Raw genomic sequence first — 19,673 nt, 5'->3', positions numbered from 1 at the left:
TGTTACACATAAGTATGGTCAATGAATAAAGTTCTGTTTTCAGTTGTACCATTGCAGATCAGAAGCAACCTCACTGAATTCAGAAAAACTGCTAACAATATATGCCAGTGGGATTGGCCCAGAACTCATCTCAATTAGATAAGAATATAGAAAACTACAAGATAGGAGCAGGAAATTTTCTCAATTTCTACATTAAAATTGTAGGCTATGAAAAAGAAGGATGCTGACTGACAGCTGAAGTAGTACAAGTTTAGGTTTCTTACCTTTGGTACAGAGCAGCTCAGTATATTTTTGAAAAGATCACTAAATGCAAAAATGGCAATCAGAACATAGTTACATCTCTGAGTAATAATTCTGCTGGCATTTCTTTTCATTCGTTAGCCCTGACAGTTTAGGCCAACTCCTTCATGCTTACATACTTTCGACCATTGCAGTCATACATTACTGTAGTAGAAGGACTTCAGTATATTCCTTAAAAGCACAACTATCCTGGCACGTTTGAATACATATGCAAATTCCCACTTATATAAATACAGTAGTAGAATTGTCCTACAATAGTTAGATCCTAGGAGTATTAAGCTTACTCCTATACACGCATGTCTTTGACCATGATAACATTGCTGTCTGCTACCACAGAAATATGCTCAAAAGTTCACATGGATACTTGAATTTTTTCATAGCAGGAGCATGTAAACCAACAGTGATCAAGATTGTGGAGTGGTCCAAATTATCCTTCCTGCATACAAGTATTAGTGGGAGGGTTCTAAACAATAACGTCTGTAACAGTCATAACGCAGAAACCTGCATTTCAGAAGGTAGAATTTAAACATCCAAAGTTTACTTCTCCTTCCTGCCGCTGCTTATTCAAAAGTCACCTTCTGTCTCCTGAACACCATTCAGATGTTAAAACCAGAGGAAGAAGGCTTCTCCCACACGTTCCTGCATGCCTCCCTTTCCCACAGTGGTCTTTTTTGAGTAATTTCCAGAGGCTTTCCAGATAACTTCAGGCCTTCTTGTATTCCTTAAATTTCTGACCTGCTGCATGGGCTCAAGTATATCTTATTTTGCTTTTCTCACCTATCTTCTTCAAATCTTAATTGCTGGAAAATATTTTCTCAGACCTCCAATGGTAAAAAATGGCATGCCTGTTGCATTCTTCTTCACATTTCTGACTGCATGCTCAAGTGCATGTGCCGCATTCTTTGTGCACATGTGAGAGCAGAATCTGGGCCAGGGAGAACACCCCTTTTCTAATGCTGTTCATCTCCTCAGGGTTACTGAAAATCACATACTGTCCAAATCTTCCATGTAATAATCTCTACTCTTGACTTCAAAGTCTATAATGAAAAGCTGCATACAAAAATGACATCCATTGTAAAGCCCTGAAACATATAAATCATCCTGGAGTGATCCCCAGGCTTGACAACGGTGACCTGACCTGACTAAAATAATTTTTCAGGAGAGTTATTTCTTCTGCTAATATGTTACCTGTATTTGCTTCCTGATTAGAACATCCCCTGAAAGCAAGATAGAGATACCAAGAATGATTTAATATCTCATAGGAAGAAAACTAGCTGAAGTTTGGAATGCCCATCTCATTTTGTGGGTTAATCATCTACAGTGTACATCTGCTGTGATCTAGCTGTTCTGAAAAGAAAGGATGTGTGCACACCAAGTCCTTAGGAGAAAAAGAAGAGTACCACCAAGGTTTTTGGAAGCTTGTTTCTGCATGATAATTTCTGCCTGTTCTGATTTCTCTGAAACTGTCAGATTTGGGAAAGATCTGAAGCCATTAAAGCAGAAGACAATTTCACTATGATTTTTAAGGAAATGATACAAGACCTCATGCTACTGAAAAAGCTATTTGAACTAAAGAGGATTGTTTCCTACCTATGGAAATCATGTCTAACAAGTAATTAGAACTTCAATGCTTGAGCATGAGAATATCTCGAACCAGATGAAATATGAAACCATGTATATATGTGAAAATGTGTATGTGTGTCCGTGTATGTATATGTTGAATTCTTTATCTTCATAAAAGCCACAGAAGATAGGCTTTTGTTTTGTTGGATTTTTTTTTTTGAAAATATGCTAGATTCTAGATTTTACCAACCAGTGTATAATGTTTCAGTATTTCACCATTTGAAAACACTTCTTAAAAAATAAGAATAAAAAGGCTAAATTTATGACAGTAACAGGAAATTGTTTCTTTGGGATATGAAATATATTATTTTTCCCATCTAGTCCCAGAGTTAGTTATGGTGGCAGGAATCCATTCACCCTGGGACAAGAAGCTATAAAATCTATTGAGTGCAGAGTCATTGAGCTGGTACATGAGATTAGCTAGCAGTCCCCAAGAAGAAACTGGTGGTGATGTGAAGCATTCACAAGTTTTTGTCATTCTCAGAAGAGTCTTTGGGCACACTGGTTTTTTTCGGAGTATTTTGAGAGCCCCACATTTGTATTCAGAAGAAATCCCATAGCAGGGCTAGAGTACTGAGAGTCTTTGCATAAAAACGTATCTTCTTTTGGCATGACGAAGAAAGAAGCACAAAGGTGCATAACCTTTTAGAGGGCACTGAAGGAGGGCACCGAAGCAAGCCCCAGTTTATGGGCTGTGGTGTTCCCTATTGCTTCCTCATCCATCCTCCACTGACTTTGATTCAGTGATCAATAGAGAATATTACAGTGAGAACAGTAATAACTATCTGACTTTCTTCCAGAAAGGTAAAAATTAGAGTGGCTGTTAGTCTGTATGTGTTAATAAGCTTACTTCTGGATCGCCCACGAGTGTTAGAAAATTGCATCAGCTGGCCATATGAGCTTTCCACAGTCATTCATCTTCCCTGAGAAGTGAAGAGGCCTCACTACTTCTCACTTCTTAAGGAATGGGACTAGGCTCAGAAGCAAGCGTTCCTGAAGTAGGACAAACATGTCAATGTAAAATATGCAGTAAGGTAACAGAAGATACCGTGGATAGATTTTTTTCCGGGACAGGAGGACAAATGTGTATTTTAAAATATCATTATTAAAGTAAAAGGCTAAAAGCTAGAGTACAGCCTATTTTCATGTAACTGCGCCCCCCCTTCCCCCCCCCCCAAAAAAAAAAAAGTGCAAATAAAATATACATCTATTTCCCAAACATGCTTCTTAATATTACTGCCAGGGTATGATAGGCCATATAAAATATTCTGTAAGTATCATCGCTGTTGCTGCTATTCTTTTCCTCCTGTTACTTAGTTGTTTCAAAAATACTTAGCATCCCTCTTTTTAATGCAAGAATGTTGCAAGGTGTGAAAAACATGACAAATTGTTAAACTGTAGATCATTTTCTCCAGACAGAGTTTTTATCCTTTGCTTCCCTACTTGTAGACTATCACAGTACCTGGAATACATGCCTTAAACTGAATTAAGAGCTGAGTCAGCTAGGCTGACAGGCTTTTTGTACAGCCAGAGAGCACACTTCATCTAGGAAGGGGGTCAGTGTACCTCTTCATTGGCTAGTAAAATTCCTCAAGTTGTGCATATGAGTACCTCCTCTTCCATGCTTCCCCATTCTCAATTATTAGAGAATAACTCAGCTAGAAACAACCTTTTTGGTTTTAATACAGTCTTGACAGCATAGGAATTTAGCCCCTGGTACCTCTCAGCTCCACTTCCATCCCTACTGGAAGTTAGGATAAATTGATCCAGGCTTCATGCTCTCAATAAAAAGGCAAACATGAACTAATGATTCCTAATGTTGTCAGCTGTCTCCCCAGCTTGCTATGGATGTTGCAGTGGCCATGTAAATTTAATAACGCACAAGCCTGCCTGTTTTCAGATGTGACTCTTTAGCCCCCTTAAATTGTGCAGAGACTGGCTGTGTAGTCACTGCAGTACAGTTCTGGTTGTGGCTGGGCACCACCAGCCCAGGGCCATGACTCATTTCCAGACTTGATGGCATTTCAAAGAAATCTCATGCCGTGCTCAAAAAGACAGTCCTTTCTGAACATAATTTTCTACAGATACGTTGCAGGAACATATTGGAGGTCTATTTATTTAAAGGGCAATTTGACCCCCCTGAACACTGTGCATATTAGTACAGGGGTAGCAAATAAGGAATTCACTTCAATCTGAAGCATCAGACTTGCAAAACTAGCTTTGGTTCTTTATAGCCTACAGATTAGCTGTAGTCCCACTTCGTTTTTGTTAGATTAAAGCTTGAGGCATATGTTGTAGGACTGAGTCAACACAGAGAGATTAAACTCAAAGTTTTGGTCTCAGTGTACTGACTAAGCTCAGTATTCATTATGACAGGTCTTAAGTACTTTAGCTTCTCAAAAAGCAGAAAAATATATTTAAGAAGAAAGGATCTGTAGCTGAGGCAGTCCCTGAAATCATAAAAGCTGCAAGTTTATACACTCTGGCAGAATTAAATAATTAGTTTTTCTAACATCTCTGTTGCCACTTTAACATAGAACAAAACTCCTTAGGAATATTTTCACATACTATATATAAAATATATATTAGTGTGTGTGTATATATATATATATATACACACATATATATATTATATATATATATATAATATATAATACATATATATTATATATACATATATAAGGCATTTCCTTCAAGGACTTTCAGTTCATAGAGAAAATTGGCTAGTACTTTAGAGGATATGTGTTACTTGAATCTTAGGTACAAGGACAGGTCCAGATGAAATGGAAACAGGGGTCCCACTCTTACCTTCCAAAAATATTTGTAGGCAATATTTTCTTTGAGCTCAAACAATAGAGTTCAAACCCCAAAGCAGAGTAGGACTAATATTTTTTTTTTAATTATTTTAACTATTTTTAACTATTTTAACAGATTCTCTGCAGTAACAGTCTGCTAGAATCAACAGACTACTGGCTGCAGAATCAGAGGACACCATGCCAAATTGGCTTTCTGGAAGACAAGTCAGAAAGCAACTGTGCCTCAGTAAGTACTCACTATGATCTCCTCTGGGGAAAAGTCCATTGAGAGCTATTTGGGTAAGGTGCGGGGGCAATCACAGTACATGTTAGATTAAAAAAAGACAGTGACTAACTGACTCCAAAATTATAGCAATCTATCTATAGTTTCTGTAGTTTCCATCTTTCTGTTAAAAGCAAACATCCAAAGCAAAAATTTGCATACAGATTTCTATACAGAATACGTTAATAAAGATTGCTTCAGAGGTTTCCCCACATTTGGCTTCAGACTTTGTTCCTCCTCTTTCAAGTATGCTTGTAGCCTGCAACTAACAACAGATAAAAATAAACCAAGAAGAAAATTATTCTAAACTGTAACTTGTTAAGGGGCAGGTAGGAATGAGCAAATGTTTAAAAAGCTGCTCCATGTTCTTGAGGGCATAGAGGTACAATTAGAGAGAAAACTCCATCTTAGATGAGGAGAAGCTACTAAAGAACTCAAATGGAATTTTTCTACATTTGAAATGAAATTTAAATTTCCCCAAGTATTGTTATAACGCAATTAAATTAAGAACAGCTTTTAGTTGAGCTTGTATTTGAAAGAATAGGAGCTTTTAACATATATGTACCATCTATATAAATGTGGATGGCAGTACATCTCTATAGTTGTAATTGTTTTTCATTTGAGAAAGGACTTGAAGAGCAGATCCTTACCAAGGAATCCTGTTTGCTTGCTCCTCTCTGACTCCAGGAGTAGTTACTGACTACTAGTACTGCTATTAGTCAAAACTACTAGTAGTGAAAGTTTTCTCAGGTGAAAGGTTTCCAGCACTGCTCATGCTGCACGATCTAATGACCAGATGAGGACTCCTGCAGATTGTGCTGGGATTGCCTCAAGGACATGCATGCGTCAGCTCTGGCTGACAAAAACCAGATGCCTTCTGTCAAGGAACTGAATTTCCATCCCATGGTGGTGATGACTGGAGGCATTGTGTCTTGCCAGGGGGTAAAACAGGAGGCTAAGAACAGTAGTGATACTATACTGTAACTTCAGCCCTCACCTCCCCACTGACACTGGCAGAACACGGAGCAGAGAAGTCATGTCTCCTTCTGGAAAAAAAAAAAATCTCAACAAACCAAGGACCAAAAACAAACAAGGAACCAGAATTACTTAGAAAACATGCTTTTAGAGCATGTAAAAGTTGGGAACAGGGTCAAAGGTTTTAGGACTCAATGTCATGCTGTCCATTCGACTATCAGCTCCAAAAAGACAGGGGGATCAAAACGCATAACCTAATTAGTGTGTGCTAGTAAGCAACCACATAGGTATAAGGTGAGAAACAGACTTCTGCATCGCTACTTTGGATGACTCTGGGTGAAACAAGGAAGGGGGTATTAAAGAGGAATGGTTAGTTGGATGGAATGGTACTGATTTCCAAGACTCCCAAAACTAAACAGAACTCAGTTTCCTCTTATCATTCTCCCAAGCAGAAAAGTCACAGTATTAGAAAGTACACAACATTGTTCAACTACAGCTGAAATGAGCAGTATGTTGATTGAGCAGTATCCTTGAATATATTCTTAACCAGAACAGGGTAATCAGGCAGGTAATCAGTGGTATCCTTGTTTCTTGATACAGAAGAGGATTGCTTGTAACACAAGAGACATTTACCACAGTTACTTGGTTTTACTGTTCAGTATTTCACATCCTTAAAAAAAAAAAAAAAATCATAAAAAAATATTACCCCTAATAATATAAAAATGAAATGTGCCTTGCTTTTTGGTATGTTAAGCTTTGACGCTACTGAGAAATACAGATCATTAAAGCAAGACTATTCTCAGATGTGGTTGGAAAATAACCAGTACAGCTTCTCGATACACACGACCCCCCACAATACTGCCACTAAACCTTTTCCCCTCAAAAGCACAAATCAGGTTTTATCTAGCCTTGGTCAGTCCCCCTGTAGGGAAAATAAGCATTACTCTTACCATTTTACAGATGTGATAGAAGAGTCAGAAGTACTGAAATGACTTTCATTATAATATCAAAAGGAGTTTCATAGATAAGGTGTTTCAATAAGTCTCAGACCCAAATCTCGCATGTGCTAAAGGTCCACAGCTTTCCCTGACAAAGTCAGGCGGGGTGATAACCTTCTTTTAATCCCCTTTGTCAAAGAGAAGGTGAAAAAGACAAAACTCTTTCCTAATAAAACAGCTTTTGTTACAACAGTATGATGGTATAGTTCTGCATGGAGGCAGTGGGGTGGACAGAGATGTACCATGAGGCTTCTGCCTGACAGTTCCTAATTCCACCCTAAACTACAAGCTCTTGGCAGACCCCTTTCTTACATAAAAGGATAACTAGAATCTGTTTTCAGACAAGGTCTGCTAAGTTGTCTTCCCCCATCGCCTGCTCACTTGCATAGCGTGCTCAGAAGACAGCCAAATTTCGCTATGCAGCTTTCTGCACACAATGCCAGCTCTATGCACACACATACACACAAATGTTCTGTAATTTTCAAAGAGAAAGTTTAGTGCCTAGTTGATTTTGGAATTTACAATTATAACTATGGAAGAGATTGTGCTGAAATAGAGATATTGAAATACATGATTTTGTATTCACCGGATAGAAATAGAATTCACAATAATATATTAAATGAAATTAAAATATATAGAGAGAGCATTCATTTAGAAACTAAGCTGTTAAATGTTCTTTTGGAACATCACTGTTCATATCAAGATGGAAGGTGTTTAGTGGTGTGGAAACAGGTTTTGATCTGTCCCTGAAAAGTTATTCTTTTGAATTAAATAGTCACTCAAACTGTTATTAGCAGAACGGAAGCTTTATTCATGCTCCTGATTGATTTAATCTCAGAGGTAGTGCAGGACAGAATTTTAACTCGAGTACCTAAAATATTACAGAACTAATGTAAGTGCAAGCAGTAGACTAGGAAACTTTGTTGTTAATCATCAAACCCGACATGGAGACCAGAGTGTAAACACGCTACTTTTTACTGTTGTCCCCCCCCCCCCCCCCAAATTGCTCTCCCCACCTTAGGTACATGTATATCCGGCTGTGCACAGAACATGAGCAAACTCAGGAACAGGGAGCACTTAACCACTGTTCAAACATGAAGCGGTAGTTCAGCATCATATGCAGAACCTGCAAAGCATTTCGTTCTGAGTTCTTTCCAGTGTCTGACTCTAAACAAGTGATGACAGCAGCAATGAGGAGGAATATGACCATGGAGTAGTTTCCCCAGTTACTCAGTTAGACAGCAAACCAGACTGCCCTTTGTGGAAAATATGCTTTAATTTCTCTTTTATGGAGACTTTATAAGCTGCTGTTGCCAATAGTGCCAGAGATGTTTTAATCAAAGTTGTCATTAGGTTTGCAGAAGGAAAAATAAATCTAAAATGTACTAGATCATTAATGGTTGCTTTTCTCAAAGATAGTTTTTAATACATTTAGCTATAATGTTCAGTTTTCACTTGGAAGAGTTCATGTTTAGTTATAAGAGGCCTAATCTTACTGTAACTATAAATGCAACAAGACCATATGAACATAGATTTCAGAAATGTTGTATTCATTATCTCCCATTACAGATTAGCACATTTAGTACAAGTAAAAATAGAGTGATGGCTGTCCTACATATGCTCACCAAGTATACTAAAATCAGTTTATTAAAACACTAAACATGTAACTCAGTTATAACAGATTTCTTTTCCAAAGAGAATTTTTTAACAGAATGGGCATTTTGGTACATGTTATAGTCCATTAAACTCCAAACTGGTTAATGAAAAGATAGACATTTTGATATAAAAAATAATAAATTGTGGTAGAGGAATGGTACTGCATATTTGCCTAAGTTGGAGATGTTATCCTGGGCTCTGAAAATAGGACAGTGTTCATGGAATATATTTTTTTCATTACTTCAAGCTCTGGTAACCCATCATAATAGAAGAAATACTAGTGTGTCCATATTTAATCCAAGGACTGTGGTCATCTGCAAGGATGAATAGAAACCACAGGGAGAAATAATAACTAGATGTGATACCTGTTATCTGTTTTTATGCCAACTTTGTGGTATGTTGGTCAGCTGTCTATCAAAAGTGTTATATGTATTATGAGTATGATGTAAACAGAGTTTGAAAGGTTGTCTTGTCCTGTCTTCTTCTAATTTCTGTAGAAGACTAAGAACTATTTTTTGTCCAATTCTCTGTGTTTACACTTAGGAAATTAGATGAGGTACCCTGGAATTTAGCCCAGGTGGACAGGGCTAAATATTAGTTATTAGGGCTTTCTATGAAGACTTCTTGCAGAGGCTACCAGGAAGGGGCTGCTGAAAGAGATTTATGTGAACAAGAAGTGAAGTTTTGATGGGAGAGTGTGAAGGTCCTAGGCTGTAGTGCTGTTTTCTTCCATTTCTGTGTTGAAATGAAACTTCTTAACAGATCTCTTTAAAATGTCCCTGCACTGAAGTCTGCTACCCTCCCTGTTTCAGATGACTCCTTTCAGATTTTGCCATGCTGTCTGCTTAAAAATGTTAAACTCCTGCAAAGAACTTCTACACTGGTCTTATGAGTATGTGTGGTAGAATGCTCTAGCATCTGATTTTTTTCCTCCTAAAAGAATGAGTAATTGCTAAACATTAAATTAAACGATGATTAAAAATAATACTGTTTTGCAACAGTTTACTGCTGCAAAATTAAATACATAGTTTTGTGATATTATAATTAGAGAGTATAAATTATAAGTATAGTTTAATTACACAAGTCTTGCTTTGTTTACACTAGATGAGAACAGTCAAAATCCACCTAATAGAATAAAATATTCATAAAACACAATCATTCATAAGTTGTACAGAGTGACTTATAAACATGGTTAAAATATCTATGATGTGACATTCTTATAACCCCTGTAGAGATGCCATCAAATGTATGTGGCTTCACATTATATATATCTTTGTCCACTAAATTGTCACCAACTATTTTTCATTGGACCTACATCAAATGTTCGCTGCTTTGGACATGGTTTTAAACAAACCTTATTTAAAAAGAAAAACCTGGTAGGTACTTTGTCCCTGCTTTCCCTCCATAGAGCTAGAGTATTTAATTACAAGTGCTAATCGTGTATGGTTGGCCTATGTTAGTATGGGTTAAGAAACTGAAATTCTTCCTTAGATGATTTGCAGTTTTGTCTTTTAGCCAGAAACTCACCTAAAGCACAAAGTCTTAATAATGCATACAAAAAAGTCATTTATGATTCCACAGATCTTAAGATTTGACGTTTTTCTTTTCACTGCCTGTGCAGTAAGCATCAGTATGATTAAGGTGGCATTGCCGTGATACTGAAGCTGAATCTTAATTGTCTTTTAGGAATTCTTCATGGAAAGATTTATTTAGAAAATAAGCACAGTAAAACAAAACAAAACAATAGAATTATAGTCCTGCAAGACATTTGCCATTCATTTAACTTGAGATGCATAACACAGCAGTAAGTTTTCCAGAAGTCCCCTGGACTTTTATGTTCCAGTCCAGTAAAAAATAGAAAAGCCTTTAGAACTGACATCTGCACTGAAAAAATATCTATATATCTATATATAGATATATTCTTTCAAAATGGCCCTAGGCTCCAGTAATATCCCCATAAAATGCAGCATCATGCCCTCACTTCACGCAATCATCTTGTCCCCCCATGGAGGCTGGGCAGCAGGCCTTCCTACACCATGCCAGTCTGCAAAGAATTGATCTTGAAAACCGATAAAATACACCCTTCCCTTCCCAAACAGTGCACTTCCTTGTCAGGGGTAATGGGATTTCCAGAATTTGTCAGAAATGCTTTCTTTGATATAAATACTGCATTTTTTAATGCAAAGTATCCTGGAGTAATAAAAACACAATCTTAACACTATTAGGCAGCAGTGATGGATATAGATGACTGAAAATCCCTGCTCTTCACTTGGAACAAAAGAAACCCGTAAAAAGCAGTGCTCATTTCTTACCTTGGCATAACAAGATACCAGTTTTTAAAGTATCAGGATTTGTCAAGATCTCTAAAGGTCATTTTTAAATCTTTTTATGGCTCCTTATAACTGAAAAAAAAGTCTGGCTTTGCAGGCAGATGGGTGAGAGAAGTTTCAATAAAGAGCTTAAAGATTTGAAACATTCTTGAAATAGTCCAGCAACTTTCCCTCTTGCAAGCACTCCTACTCTGTAACAATACTTCCAAATGCTCACACCAGAGTACTCCATACAAGTACATGTACAGTATAGGGCATAGACACATACATACAGTATACAGCATAGACACAGAGTTGTATACTGGTTGGCTCCAGCCCAAGGGAGCAGCAGGAGCTCATGGACAGAGTGGAGGGAGAGGCAAATTCAGCCCCAATTTAGGCCAAATTCAGTGCTGCTATAGTGCCCTCTTAACTAGATTTTTGTTGCTTCTGCCTGACCCCCTGCCCATGTGCAGTGGTCCTACAAGTGGCCTGATGAATGCTGGGAGCATAGTGGAGAGGGGAAGATGACATGACTAGGGAAACAGGGATGGTGGGCTGTAACCAGCAACTGGATGGGATTATGCTGCATGGAAGAACCCTAATCCATCATCAGCACAGGGGGAGGAAGAATTGCAGCATGGGGTTGTTAGCTGGTCAGTCAAGAGTAGAATATACTCGGTCTAGAATACAGACATCAGCATATCAAGGAAAGGGAGTAATAGTTATTTTAATCAAAGGTGGCAAGACTGTTGTCTTGGTGAGAAAGGAAGCAGACTTAAGAAAACAAACAGGTGATGTATTATAGATCATGTTTTCTGTGATCTCTGTTTACTGAGACAATGAAGAATGTCATTTTGACATCATAACAGCTGGACTTTCAGAACTGATCGCTCACCTTGATACTGCATAGCATGGCTACCCTAAGTGGATGCTTAGGTGTTGTCAATTTTGTGGCAGTTTAGCCATCAAGTTTTTAAAGAGATTCAGGGGGAGGTTAAGGCCATTACACACTAATTTGAGCTGGTTGAATAGGAGCTTCTGTGGTCTCATCTCCCCCATTCCCTTCTTTGACTTTTTTACTGCCCCTGCATATGAACATGCAGTAAGTCAAGCCACATAGAAAAGCAATTGTGAAATGAAGAAATTAGTTTTTCTGGCCAATTCTGTGAGTCATCTCTCAGTATTGTCAGACAAATGCCAGTACTTACTCAAGTGATAGAACAGAAACATCCAGGAAACAGCTCTCACAAATTAATTCAAACTGAATGATAACATATGCAGAAAGGGAGAATCCTTGGCAAGGTGTACTTCGAGGAAAAGAGCATGTGTGCTTTTTAGTCAAATTAAAGTATATTATGAGTGGTTTTCATCTGTTTCTTCACCAAAGGGTTTTTGAAGATTTGACACTACGTGTCTTTAGAAGTTTAGGTACAGATATACCTATTTATGTTTTACATCAACCTCTTTCGTATGAGAATAACTTCCAAGTAACTTCTTAGTGCAATTACCAAGTGGTCAGGGTGTGAAAATCTGTGCACTGGGGCACTTTGTTATCTTTTAATCAAGGCCCATATGTTCTCCAAAGATTCTAGAGGAGGGGAGCATGCCCTTACTGAAGGGTGGAAATCCTTAAAAGGTTCAAAAAAGAGAATGTTTCTTCCCAGGTTTGATTCAGCAGGGCTTTTACACAGCCAAGTATGGAAGTGCACTCGAATTCCAAAGAAGGTTTTCTGTTTGTTTTAAATCAAAAACACATTCAGAAAAATTCTTAAATACAGCTTCCTGAGTAGTGACCATACGTGGCTGAAACAACTTCATATTTTATCGTGTTTGAATGAACGTTTCCTAGTAAGCATAGTGAAGGCCTATTTCTCCACAGAAAATAGATAAACCTACACATGAAGATGCATATCCTCCCTACATACACACACTCATCAATCTGTTACATGGACAGAGACTTACAGGAGTGTTTATTTTGCCTTTCAGTCAGTAGTTACTCAGGCTTCTTCCAGAACAGCATTGTCTCTTTCAGAAATCAAAATCCAGCCATTGCTTTCCAGATCTAAGCCATAATTACTAGAGGTATTTTTAGTTTTAAGTCCCATCTTCCTATTCAGCCCGACGATACCTTAATTATATCCTGACAAGGAGCAGGAATCAGCAGCTGCAGGCTAGATTGTGGCATTGAGTCTTAGCCCTTTCTCAGACTTGTGTGGGTGTTGTGCTCTGGTAAGGATTAGCACCTTTCAGAGAACCACTCTCTAGCTCACACGGAGGAACAAGAAACGCTCTTCTTGTTGTTCTCTGCCTTATGGAGCCCAGAGCAGGCAGACTGATTACCAGTTCGGAAAACCACTGACCTCTGTGTTGAAAGGATTACTCGTAGTCTGTAAAATATATTTCTCTTTTTACTCTTGTACATATTTGTCTGAGAAAAAAAGCTATATATATAAGAGCTAATGTTCAGGCAGAAATTAAATATTCCTATAAAAAGTTGCATTTCCACATTTTCAGTGTCAATCACATTTTATACAGCAAACAAGTTTCCTTACATGTTGGAGGGGGGAGGACTGACAACAACCTTTCCTCTCTTTCCTCCGTAACTTTAGACTTGAATGCTCATTAATCTTCTGCCTGGATCTGCTATCTTCTCTTCTGTCCCTCTGTGATATTCTTATACAGCAGTGGTTTCCTACCTTTATTTAAGAGCATTGGATGCTTAGCCTCACTCTGATAAAGCTGTAAGTAGGGTTGTCCAAAACTGGGAGGATCAAGTGCCATAGTGTAGTGTACTAGCACTGTATCCCCATCAGCATGTCAAAAAATGTCCTATTCTTAGTGCCTCCATGGTCTGATGTCTCAAGAAATGGGATTCTTGTGCTGTCTCCAGAGTGGACATCTACAACTGCCTGCTGCTATCATAACCACAGTCTCCCTCTAACATAAACTGCAGCATGAGGCATGCAGAAATCTGTTAAAAGTCGAGTGTACAGGGCACTAGAGAAAACAGATGGGGCATGTGGCATAAATATTTATTGGCATATTTTCTTTAAGTCATAAGTGACAATTAATTACATCAAACCCAAAGGAATGACTCTTAATGGGAAGAAAATATTCACAGCTGGTTTTGAGGCAATAAATTACGAGGAGATGGCTGTGGATGATTCATTACAGCAGTCCAGCCGTTAAAACAGGGATAGTCTCTAAAATATCAAGACATAAATCCACCAAGTTGCTTGAGATATGCACCTTGTAAAGAGTAATTGGGACTAAATTTCAGGTCCCGTCAGGTCACATCAGGACCTAATTCATGTGAACTTGAGTGACTCACAAAAGACAGTATATACTGGGTTGTCTTCTTTTGGAAAGAATATTAGGGCTTGCAGGAAGAGAAGTTTGAAACCCTATCTGCACATCAGATAGCAGTTGTGCAGCTCATGGGGCAGATTTCTACATAAGTGAGCCTCTTGAACCCTATGTACAAGGTAGTGAAGGATGTAGGGGATTAAAGCAAATCAAGAGAAGATGTGTTCAGGCACTTTCATTTCCGTAGTGCTGGTTCCCAATCCCATTTTCCTCCTCCCCTTACAGAAAAGGCAGAGATTTTTAAAAGGCTTATCTTACCTTTTTGCCATGTTCTCAAAGACTTCCGCTATTTTGTTTCCACCTTTGAGCTGCTGCTTGATGCTAGACACAATACAGTAGGCATGGAATAACCCCACTTAGCTGACACTAAATTACTTAAGTTGTTTAGCCTTTCAAGTCAACACAGTCTTTCTGTACCCAAATCCGTGTCTGCACACACTCTCTGTTTCAGTTATAGGGGTTCTGACCCATTAAACTCCACAGAAGTGTCCACGGAGGGATGCCATCACTAGGAACATTTTAAGGAGCAAAAGTAGAAATGAGCACACATAGTTTACAGGTGTCTTGCATCTCTACAGGAGTTACAAGATCTCTGACAGAAGACAAATTGACAAACTGAACTAATCATGTAATACTTACCTGGCTTTAACAGGTATGCAGTTCAGTCTGTTATTTTTATTTTAGCTAAAAAGGCCACTCACATCTCTTCCTTCATGCACATCCTAGAAGTCTATCTCAAATTCACAGCAATTCAGTTTTCTAAGTATGGCAAAGAAATAAGATGGCTGTTTCCGTAATATATATACATTGGCCAGAGAGAGGCCCTCAGATTTTAGAATATGAAGAATATGTGATGTTTTGGCTATCCTAATGAAGATAGAAAGGAAGAAGGGAGAAAAATACTTTTTCCACTTACAGCTGAAGTGGGAAACTGTCATCCTCTATTCATGTAAAGGATTGTATGATAAAAGGAACTTCTGGACAAACTATGAGCAGAGAGTGCCATTGTCCTATTTTTTGCTGTTTTGCAGCAGTCTGATCTCACTTCTGTGAGGTCAGGAAGGTACCGCTGTATAGCTGAGGGATCCTCATCATAAAGCCTTTTGAGTTATTGAGGTTACGGTGCAGAAGGTGTACCTGAGCTTCTTTGTATTCTGGGGTTACCACTTGTAATTCCTCCCACATGTATTATACCACTGCCTCTGCTTCCAACTGTGTGGCGTATCTAGTACTTCCAAACCAATATTTTTTTAATTTCTACATTTTACAGCTGGTTCCTCTGCCAGAATCATTTTGGCAAGCATGGAAATTAACGTGAGACAAGCATTGCATCCAAATGTTAATGGATAATTAGCTCTGTCTTCCAGAGGGTGTTATTTTTTTTTTTTTCCCTGAATCACTATCGTATTATTCCAAACATCTCATATAAGACATTCAACTCAAGATCCTCTTTAACCATTTAAGTATTATGGATCAAATTCTACTGTGTGTGGAGGAGAACTACATCCCTTATACCATTTCCAGTCTCCTATCTACCAAAAGGTTGAGCTGTACTCATTAGTTATAAGCATTAGTGCCTCCAAAAAGAAGAAATGAAAGCCAATGGAGAGAAACCAATATTTAATGGGGGGAAAAATGTAATCTTAAAGCAAATACTCGGGAAAAAAAAAAAAAAAAAAAAAAAAGCAACCACTGGTAATTTTTAGTTTCTTGATTACTTGCAAAATATCTCAGATCCCTACAGAAAGGACATGTGAACCCTTGTAACACATCCTTCTTCAGTAGGTATTTCTCACTTTGCTCAGGAAAAGGAAACACTTGGGTATTAACTAATTGCCTTCTTCCCTCCCAAGACAACACACCAATTCAATAGCAAGGTAGGAAACAAAAAACAGCCTCCTTCCCAAAGCTACTCAGAGGTGGAGTGATAGGAGGCAAAATAACAGTGATGACAGAAAAAAAAAAAAAAAAGTGGGGGAACACTACAGAATATTAGCTGACACTTAGCAAATTTCAGTTGGCAGTTTGTTAACAGTTGGGATCTCCTTCTCCCAGAAACTATAGGACAATGCCTTTTCCTGTACATGCATTATAATGTGGGTGTCACAAATCTGACTGCTCTGCTTAGAGATATTTTAAAGAAGCACAATATAGAAGCTGAATGAAGATCACATGCTAAACATTATGAAATTGTATGCACAAGAAAGCCACGCACACACTCCTACTTAAAATAATTCTCATTTCCTCTTCATTAGGGAGCATGTGACTGCACAGTTATGTCTTAAAACAGCTGAGAAATTAGTGAGCAGGCCTGGGTGAATGCAAGCCCATCTGCCCCCAGGCAGCTATGCTAACTGCTTCCTTGCCAGCTCAGTCTGCTGCTGGCTGCAGCAAACTCCCTTAAAGTAAAATGAGCAGTTCTTTATAACAGATAATCACACATACCCAAGGACAGAGCAAGAGGGAACATGAGAACATACTAGGGTTGGAATTCCTTCCCAATGGCTTTGTGCCCCTTGTTGTATTGGTCCCCAGCTCTCAGCATACAGAATTTAAAGCTTATCTTCAATGGAAGTTACACCTAGTTGCCATGACTGTTTTCTTCTGCAGAATTCAGAACCTTGTCCATACAAAGTGCATATTCACATGTCCTTTGAACTGAGTGATCAACTACATCCATACAGCATCCATTATATCATCACAGTATCAGCACATGATTTTTTTTCCTACCATAATTAAGAACAACTTACCACCAGCTATGAGAAGCAGAGATGGGGGTTCTGTTTTGTAGAGAGATTTCCTTTCCTGAAGTATCAGCATAAGTCAGAAAACAATCAGGAACCACGCCACACAGTGCTTCTGAAATTACCTAAATTTCTGCTCCTGGCAGTGTTGCAGCAAACTAGCTCAGGCTGAGAGGTTTTCTTGCTCCTTTTCCAGAAAGATCCAATCAAATCCTTAACTAGATGTCAGGATTTCTCATCTCTTTGCTCTTCCACAGATACACTGGGAGCTACAAAAGCCCTGACTTTAACCATCACTGTAGGATCTTGCAGACCTCTGTCTGTCACACTGCAACAGGAGCCCAAATTAGGGGATGAGCTGGAATTAGGTGACTAGCCACAGAAAGTATGGCAGGGAGCCTCACAGTCCTGTTCACATAGGAGCTAGAGGTTTAAGAAGCTTACACGGAAAGCAGTCGTTTTTCTGGTAGAAGCTTGTTTAGCACTAGAAGAAAGCTTAGACCAGAAACATCCTTTTAATTTTCAGCCTTGTCATTTCAGATATGATAAATTGGAAGCTACAAAACTCTTGTTTTGTTTAAGGAGCTTGTTCTAAAATATCCCAGTCTTTTCAGACACTTTTTCTCCTGACAGTTATATAAATGCAATTCTTATATATATGTAGAATGAACATCTCAGGTTTTCTGAGCTTCAGAGCTTAAAAATGGGAATGGTAAAGCTAAGAATCTAACTGACTCACAAGCAGAAAGATCTTTATTTCTGCTTCCTTCTATCTAACTTAGTAGAAAAACATCCACAATTTCAGCAGATGCGTGGTCTAGCTTGGAAAATACGTGCAAATAGGTGAGTGCAGAACAGCTACTTGGCCTGACACACAGGGGCTGGGGATGGTATCGACAGTTCTGATGCGGTAGCCCTCTCCTCCAGATTCCAGCAGAATATGTTTAGCTGAGACCTTTTATGTTCTCTTCAACTGATGCTATACAAACGTGGGTAGAATCATGCTTTTCTAAGTAATTTTTCCAAGCATTTAGAAAGAATCAATGTCAAATTCACCAAAATTAGGCTTTCCAGTTAAAATCACTTTATGCACTATAAATAGTTAAGAGAATTTCCCATCTTGCTTCTTAAACAGTGCATTTGGGAAAGATAACTTCTTCCAGATCCCCTTTCCCACATCCCTCCTTTTTTTCCCCCCTCTCCTGAAAGATGTTTAAAGAACTCCGTGAGAGGAAATGATTTATCTTTGCTATTTAATACTAGATTCCGGAAATCAATAAATCATACTTCAACTGGGTCAAGACCTATATCTCTCAAAAACTACATGTAATTAGGCAAAACATTGTCCCAAATTAGCTGTAGATTTGTGTGCATAAAAATATTTTGACAAAGTAGTTGAATTAGAGTTAATTTAGTTAAAATATTGTTTTTAAGAATAAGGAGAATACCTAGGATTACAGCGACAGTAAAGAAGCCTAATTGCAGTTTCTGTTTGCCTGTTTACCAATAGTAATAATTTCAGGCTCAACTGAGAACAATGAAAGAGCAAATCCAAGCTGAGGGGGGAGCAAACGAATAAAGGAGAAGGGGGAAAAAAAGGAAATCTCAAAGTTCAGTCAAGCCTTTCTTTCTAATTATGCAGTGGCATTTAGGGTTTTGAGAGCATGTATTTAAGATGTCAAATTAACTGACTTGATGGATCTTTTTAATGTGACTGAACAACACATTCTCCAAGCATGGTAGGCATGGTGATTCATGATTTCATTTAAAAAAATAAAAAAATAAAAATGTGGGATCAGAGATGGTGATATCTTAGATAATTTTTATGGATGCTTACACAAAACAGTCCTCTAAAAATAGGCAGAGAGCAAGAGAGGGCAGCACCAAAGTAAACCTGCACTTACGCAGAAGCAGACAGACCTGCGGGCCCACTCCTTTCAGGGACACATTTGGCAACAGAGCCTCCTCTGATGTCTCTGAGAGCCCCAAATAGAAAAACAGAGGGGACCAATGTCTTCACAGTGCCATGTCAAACAATCTCCTACAGAAACAGACATCATCAACAGAAATTAAGCATTGGGCTTCAGCTTTTTCCAAGTCAAACTTAAAGCCCTGATGGTATGTGGGAGGTGGGTGAGAAGAAGGAAGAAGGCAAGAGGGTGGGTAGCCTTGATCAAGAGACAGACTGTGTCACCACCAGTGCCGACAGTGGGAGGAACTGGTGCTTCTGCCCCACCAGCGTTGTTCTTGCGACTCCTCCACAGTTTGTAGGATCCAGTATGCTATGCAGAGCTACCATTCTGCGTGCTGGAGATTAGATCTTAATTTCCAGTCATGACATAGCTTGTGAGGACACGCAGTCTAGGTGAGCCCAGGTGACAACCTGCAGTAGCTTTTGAAGTTGTTGGATGACATCTGTTTAAGTACATAATAGAGTTCAGGGGTCCCAGAGACAGAGGTTTGTACTGGCCTCATGAGTGCAGGTGGCACTGGGAGACTGTAAGCACACTGGCTGTGTGTGAAGCCTGCGCCTTCCTGCACAGCACAGAATCCAGACAAGGCCGCACCTTCACAAATGTTCTTCTGAGGGGAAAGTGCCCACCAGAGCTTACATCTCAACA

General features: G+C 38.7%; 1 protein-coding gene and 1 long non-coding RNA gene across 10 annotated transcripts in view; one reads left to right on the top strand and one right to left on the bottom strand.

Annotated features, from left to right (window-relative positions):
• The window catches only part of LOC140003181 (uncharacterized), a 194,725-nt gene that overhangs the window by 140,137 nt on the left and 34,915 nt on the right, over positions 1-19,673 (bottom strand). The window lies entirely within an intron of this gene.
• The window catches only part of SPHKAP (SPHK1 interactor, AKAP domain containing), a 70,308-nt gene that overhangs the window by 19,539 nt on the left and 31,096 nt on the right, over positions 1-19,673 (top strand). For 8 of the 9 annotated variants that reach the window (XM_038183582.2, XM_038183580.2, XM_072042396.1 and 5 more), the window contains one exon: positions 4,855-4,965. The exons of the other annotated variant lie outside the window; for it this stretch is intronic. In XM_038183582.2, coding sequence (XP_038039510.2) covers positions 4,855-4,965 — 111 coding nt within the window. The remainder of the gene's footprint in view (positions 1-4,854; positions 4,966-19,673) is intronic. 9 annotated transcript variants of the gene reach the window in all.

This window comes from Anas platyrhynchos, chromosome 9, assembly GCF_047663525.1.
Source record: "Anas platyrhynchos isolate ZD024472 breed Pekin duck chromosome 9, IASCAAS_PekinDuck_T2T, whole genome shotgun sequence".
In the NCBI taxonomy this organism is placed as follows: Eukaryota; Metazoa; Chordata; class Aves; order Anseriformes; family Anatidae; genus Anas; species Anas platyrhynchos.
Note: the sequence above shows the minus strand (reverse complement) of the source record. Positions and strands in the feature narration are given on the sequence as shown.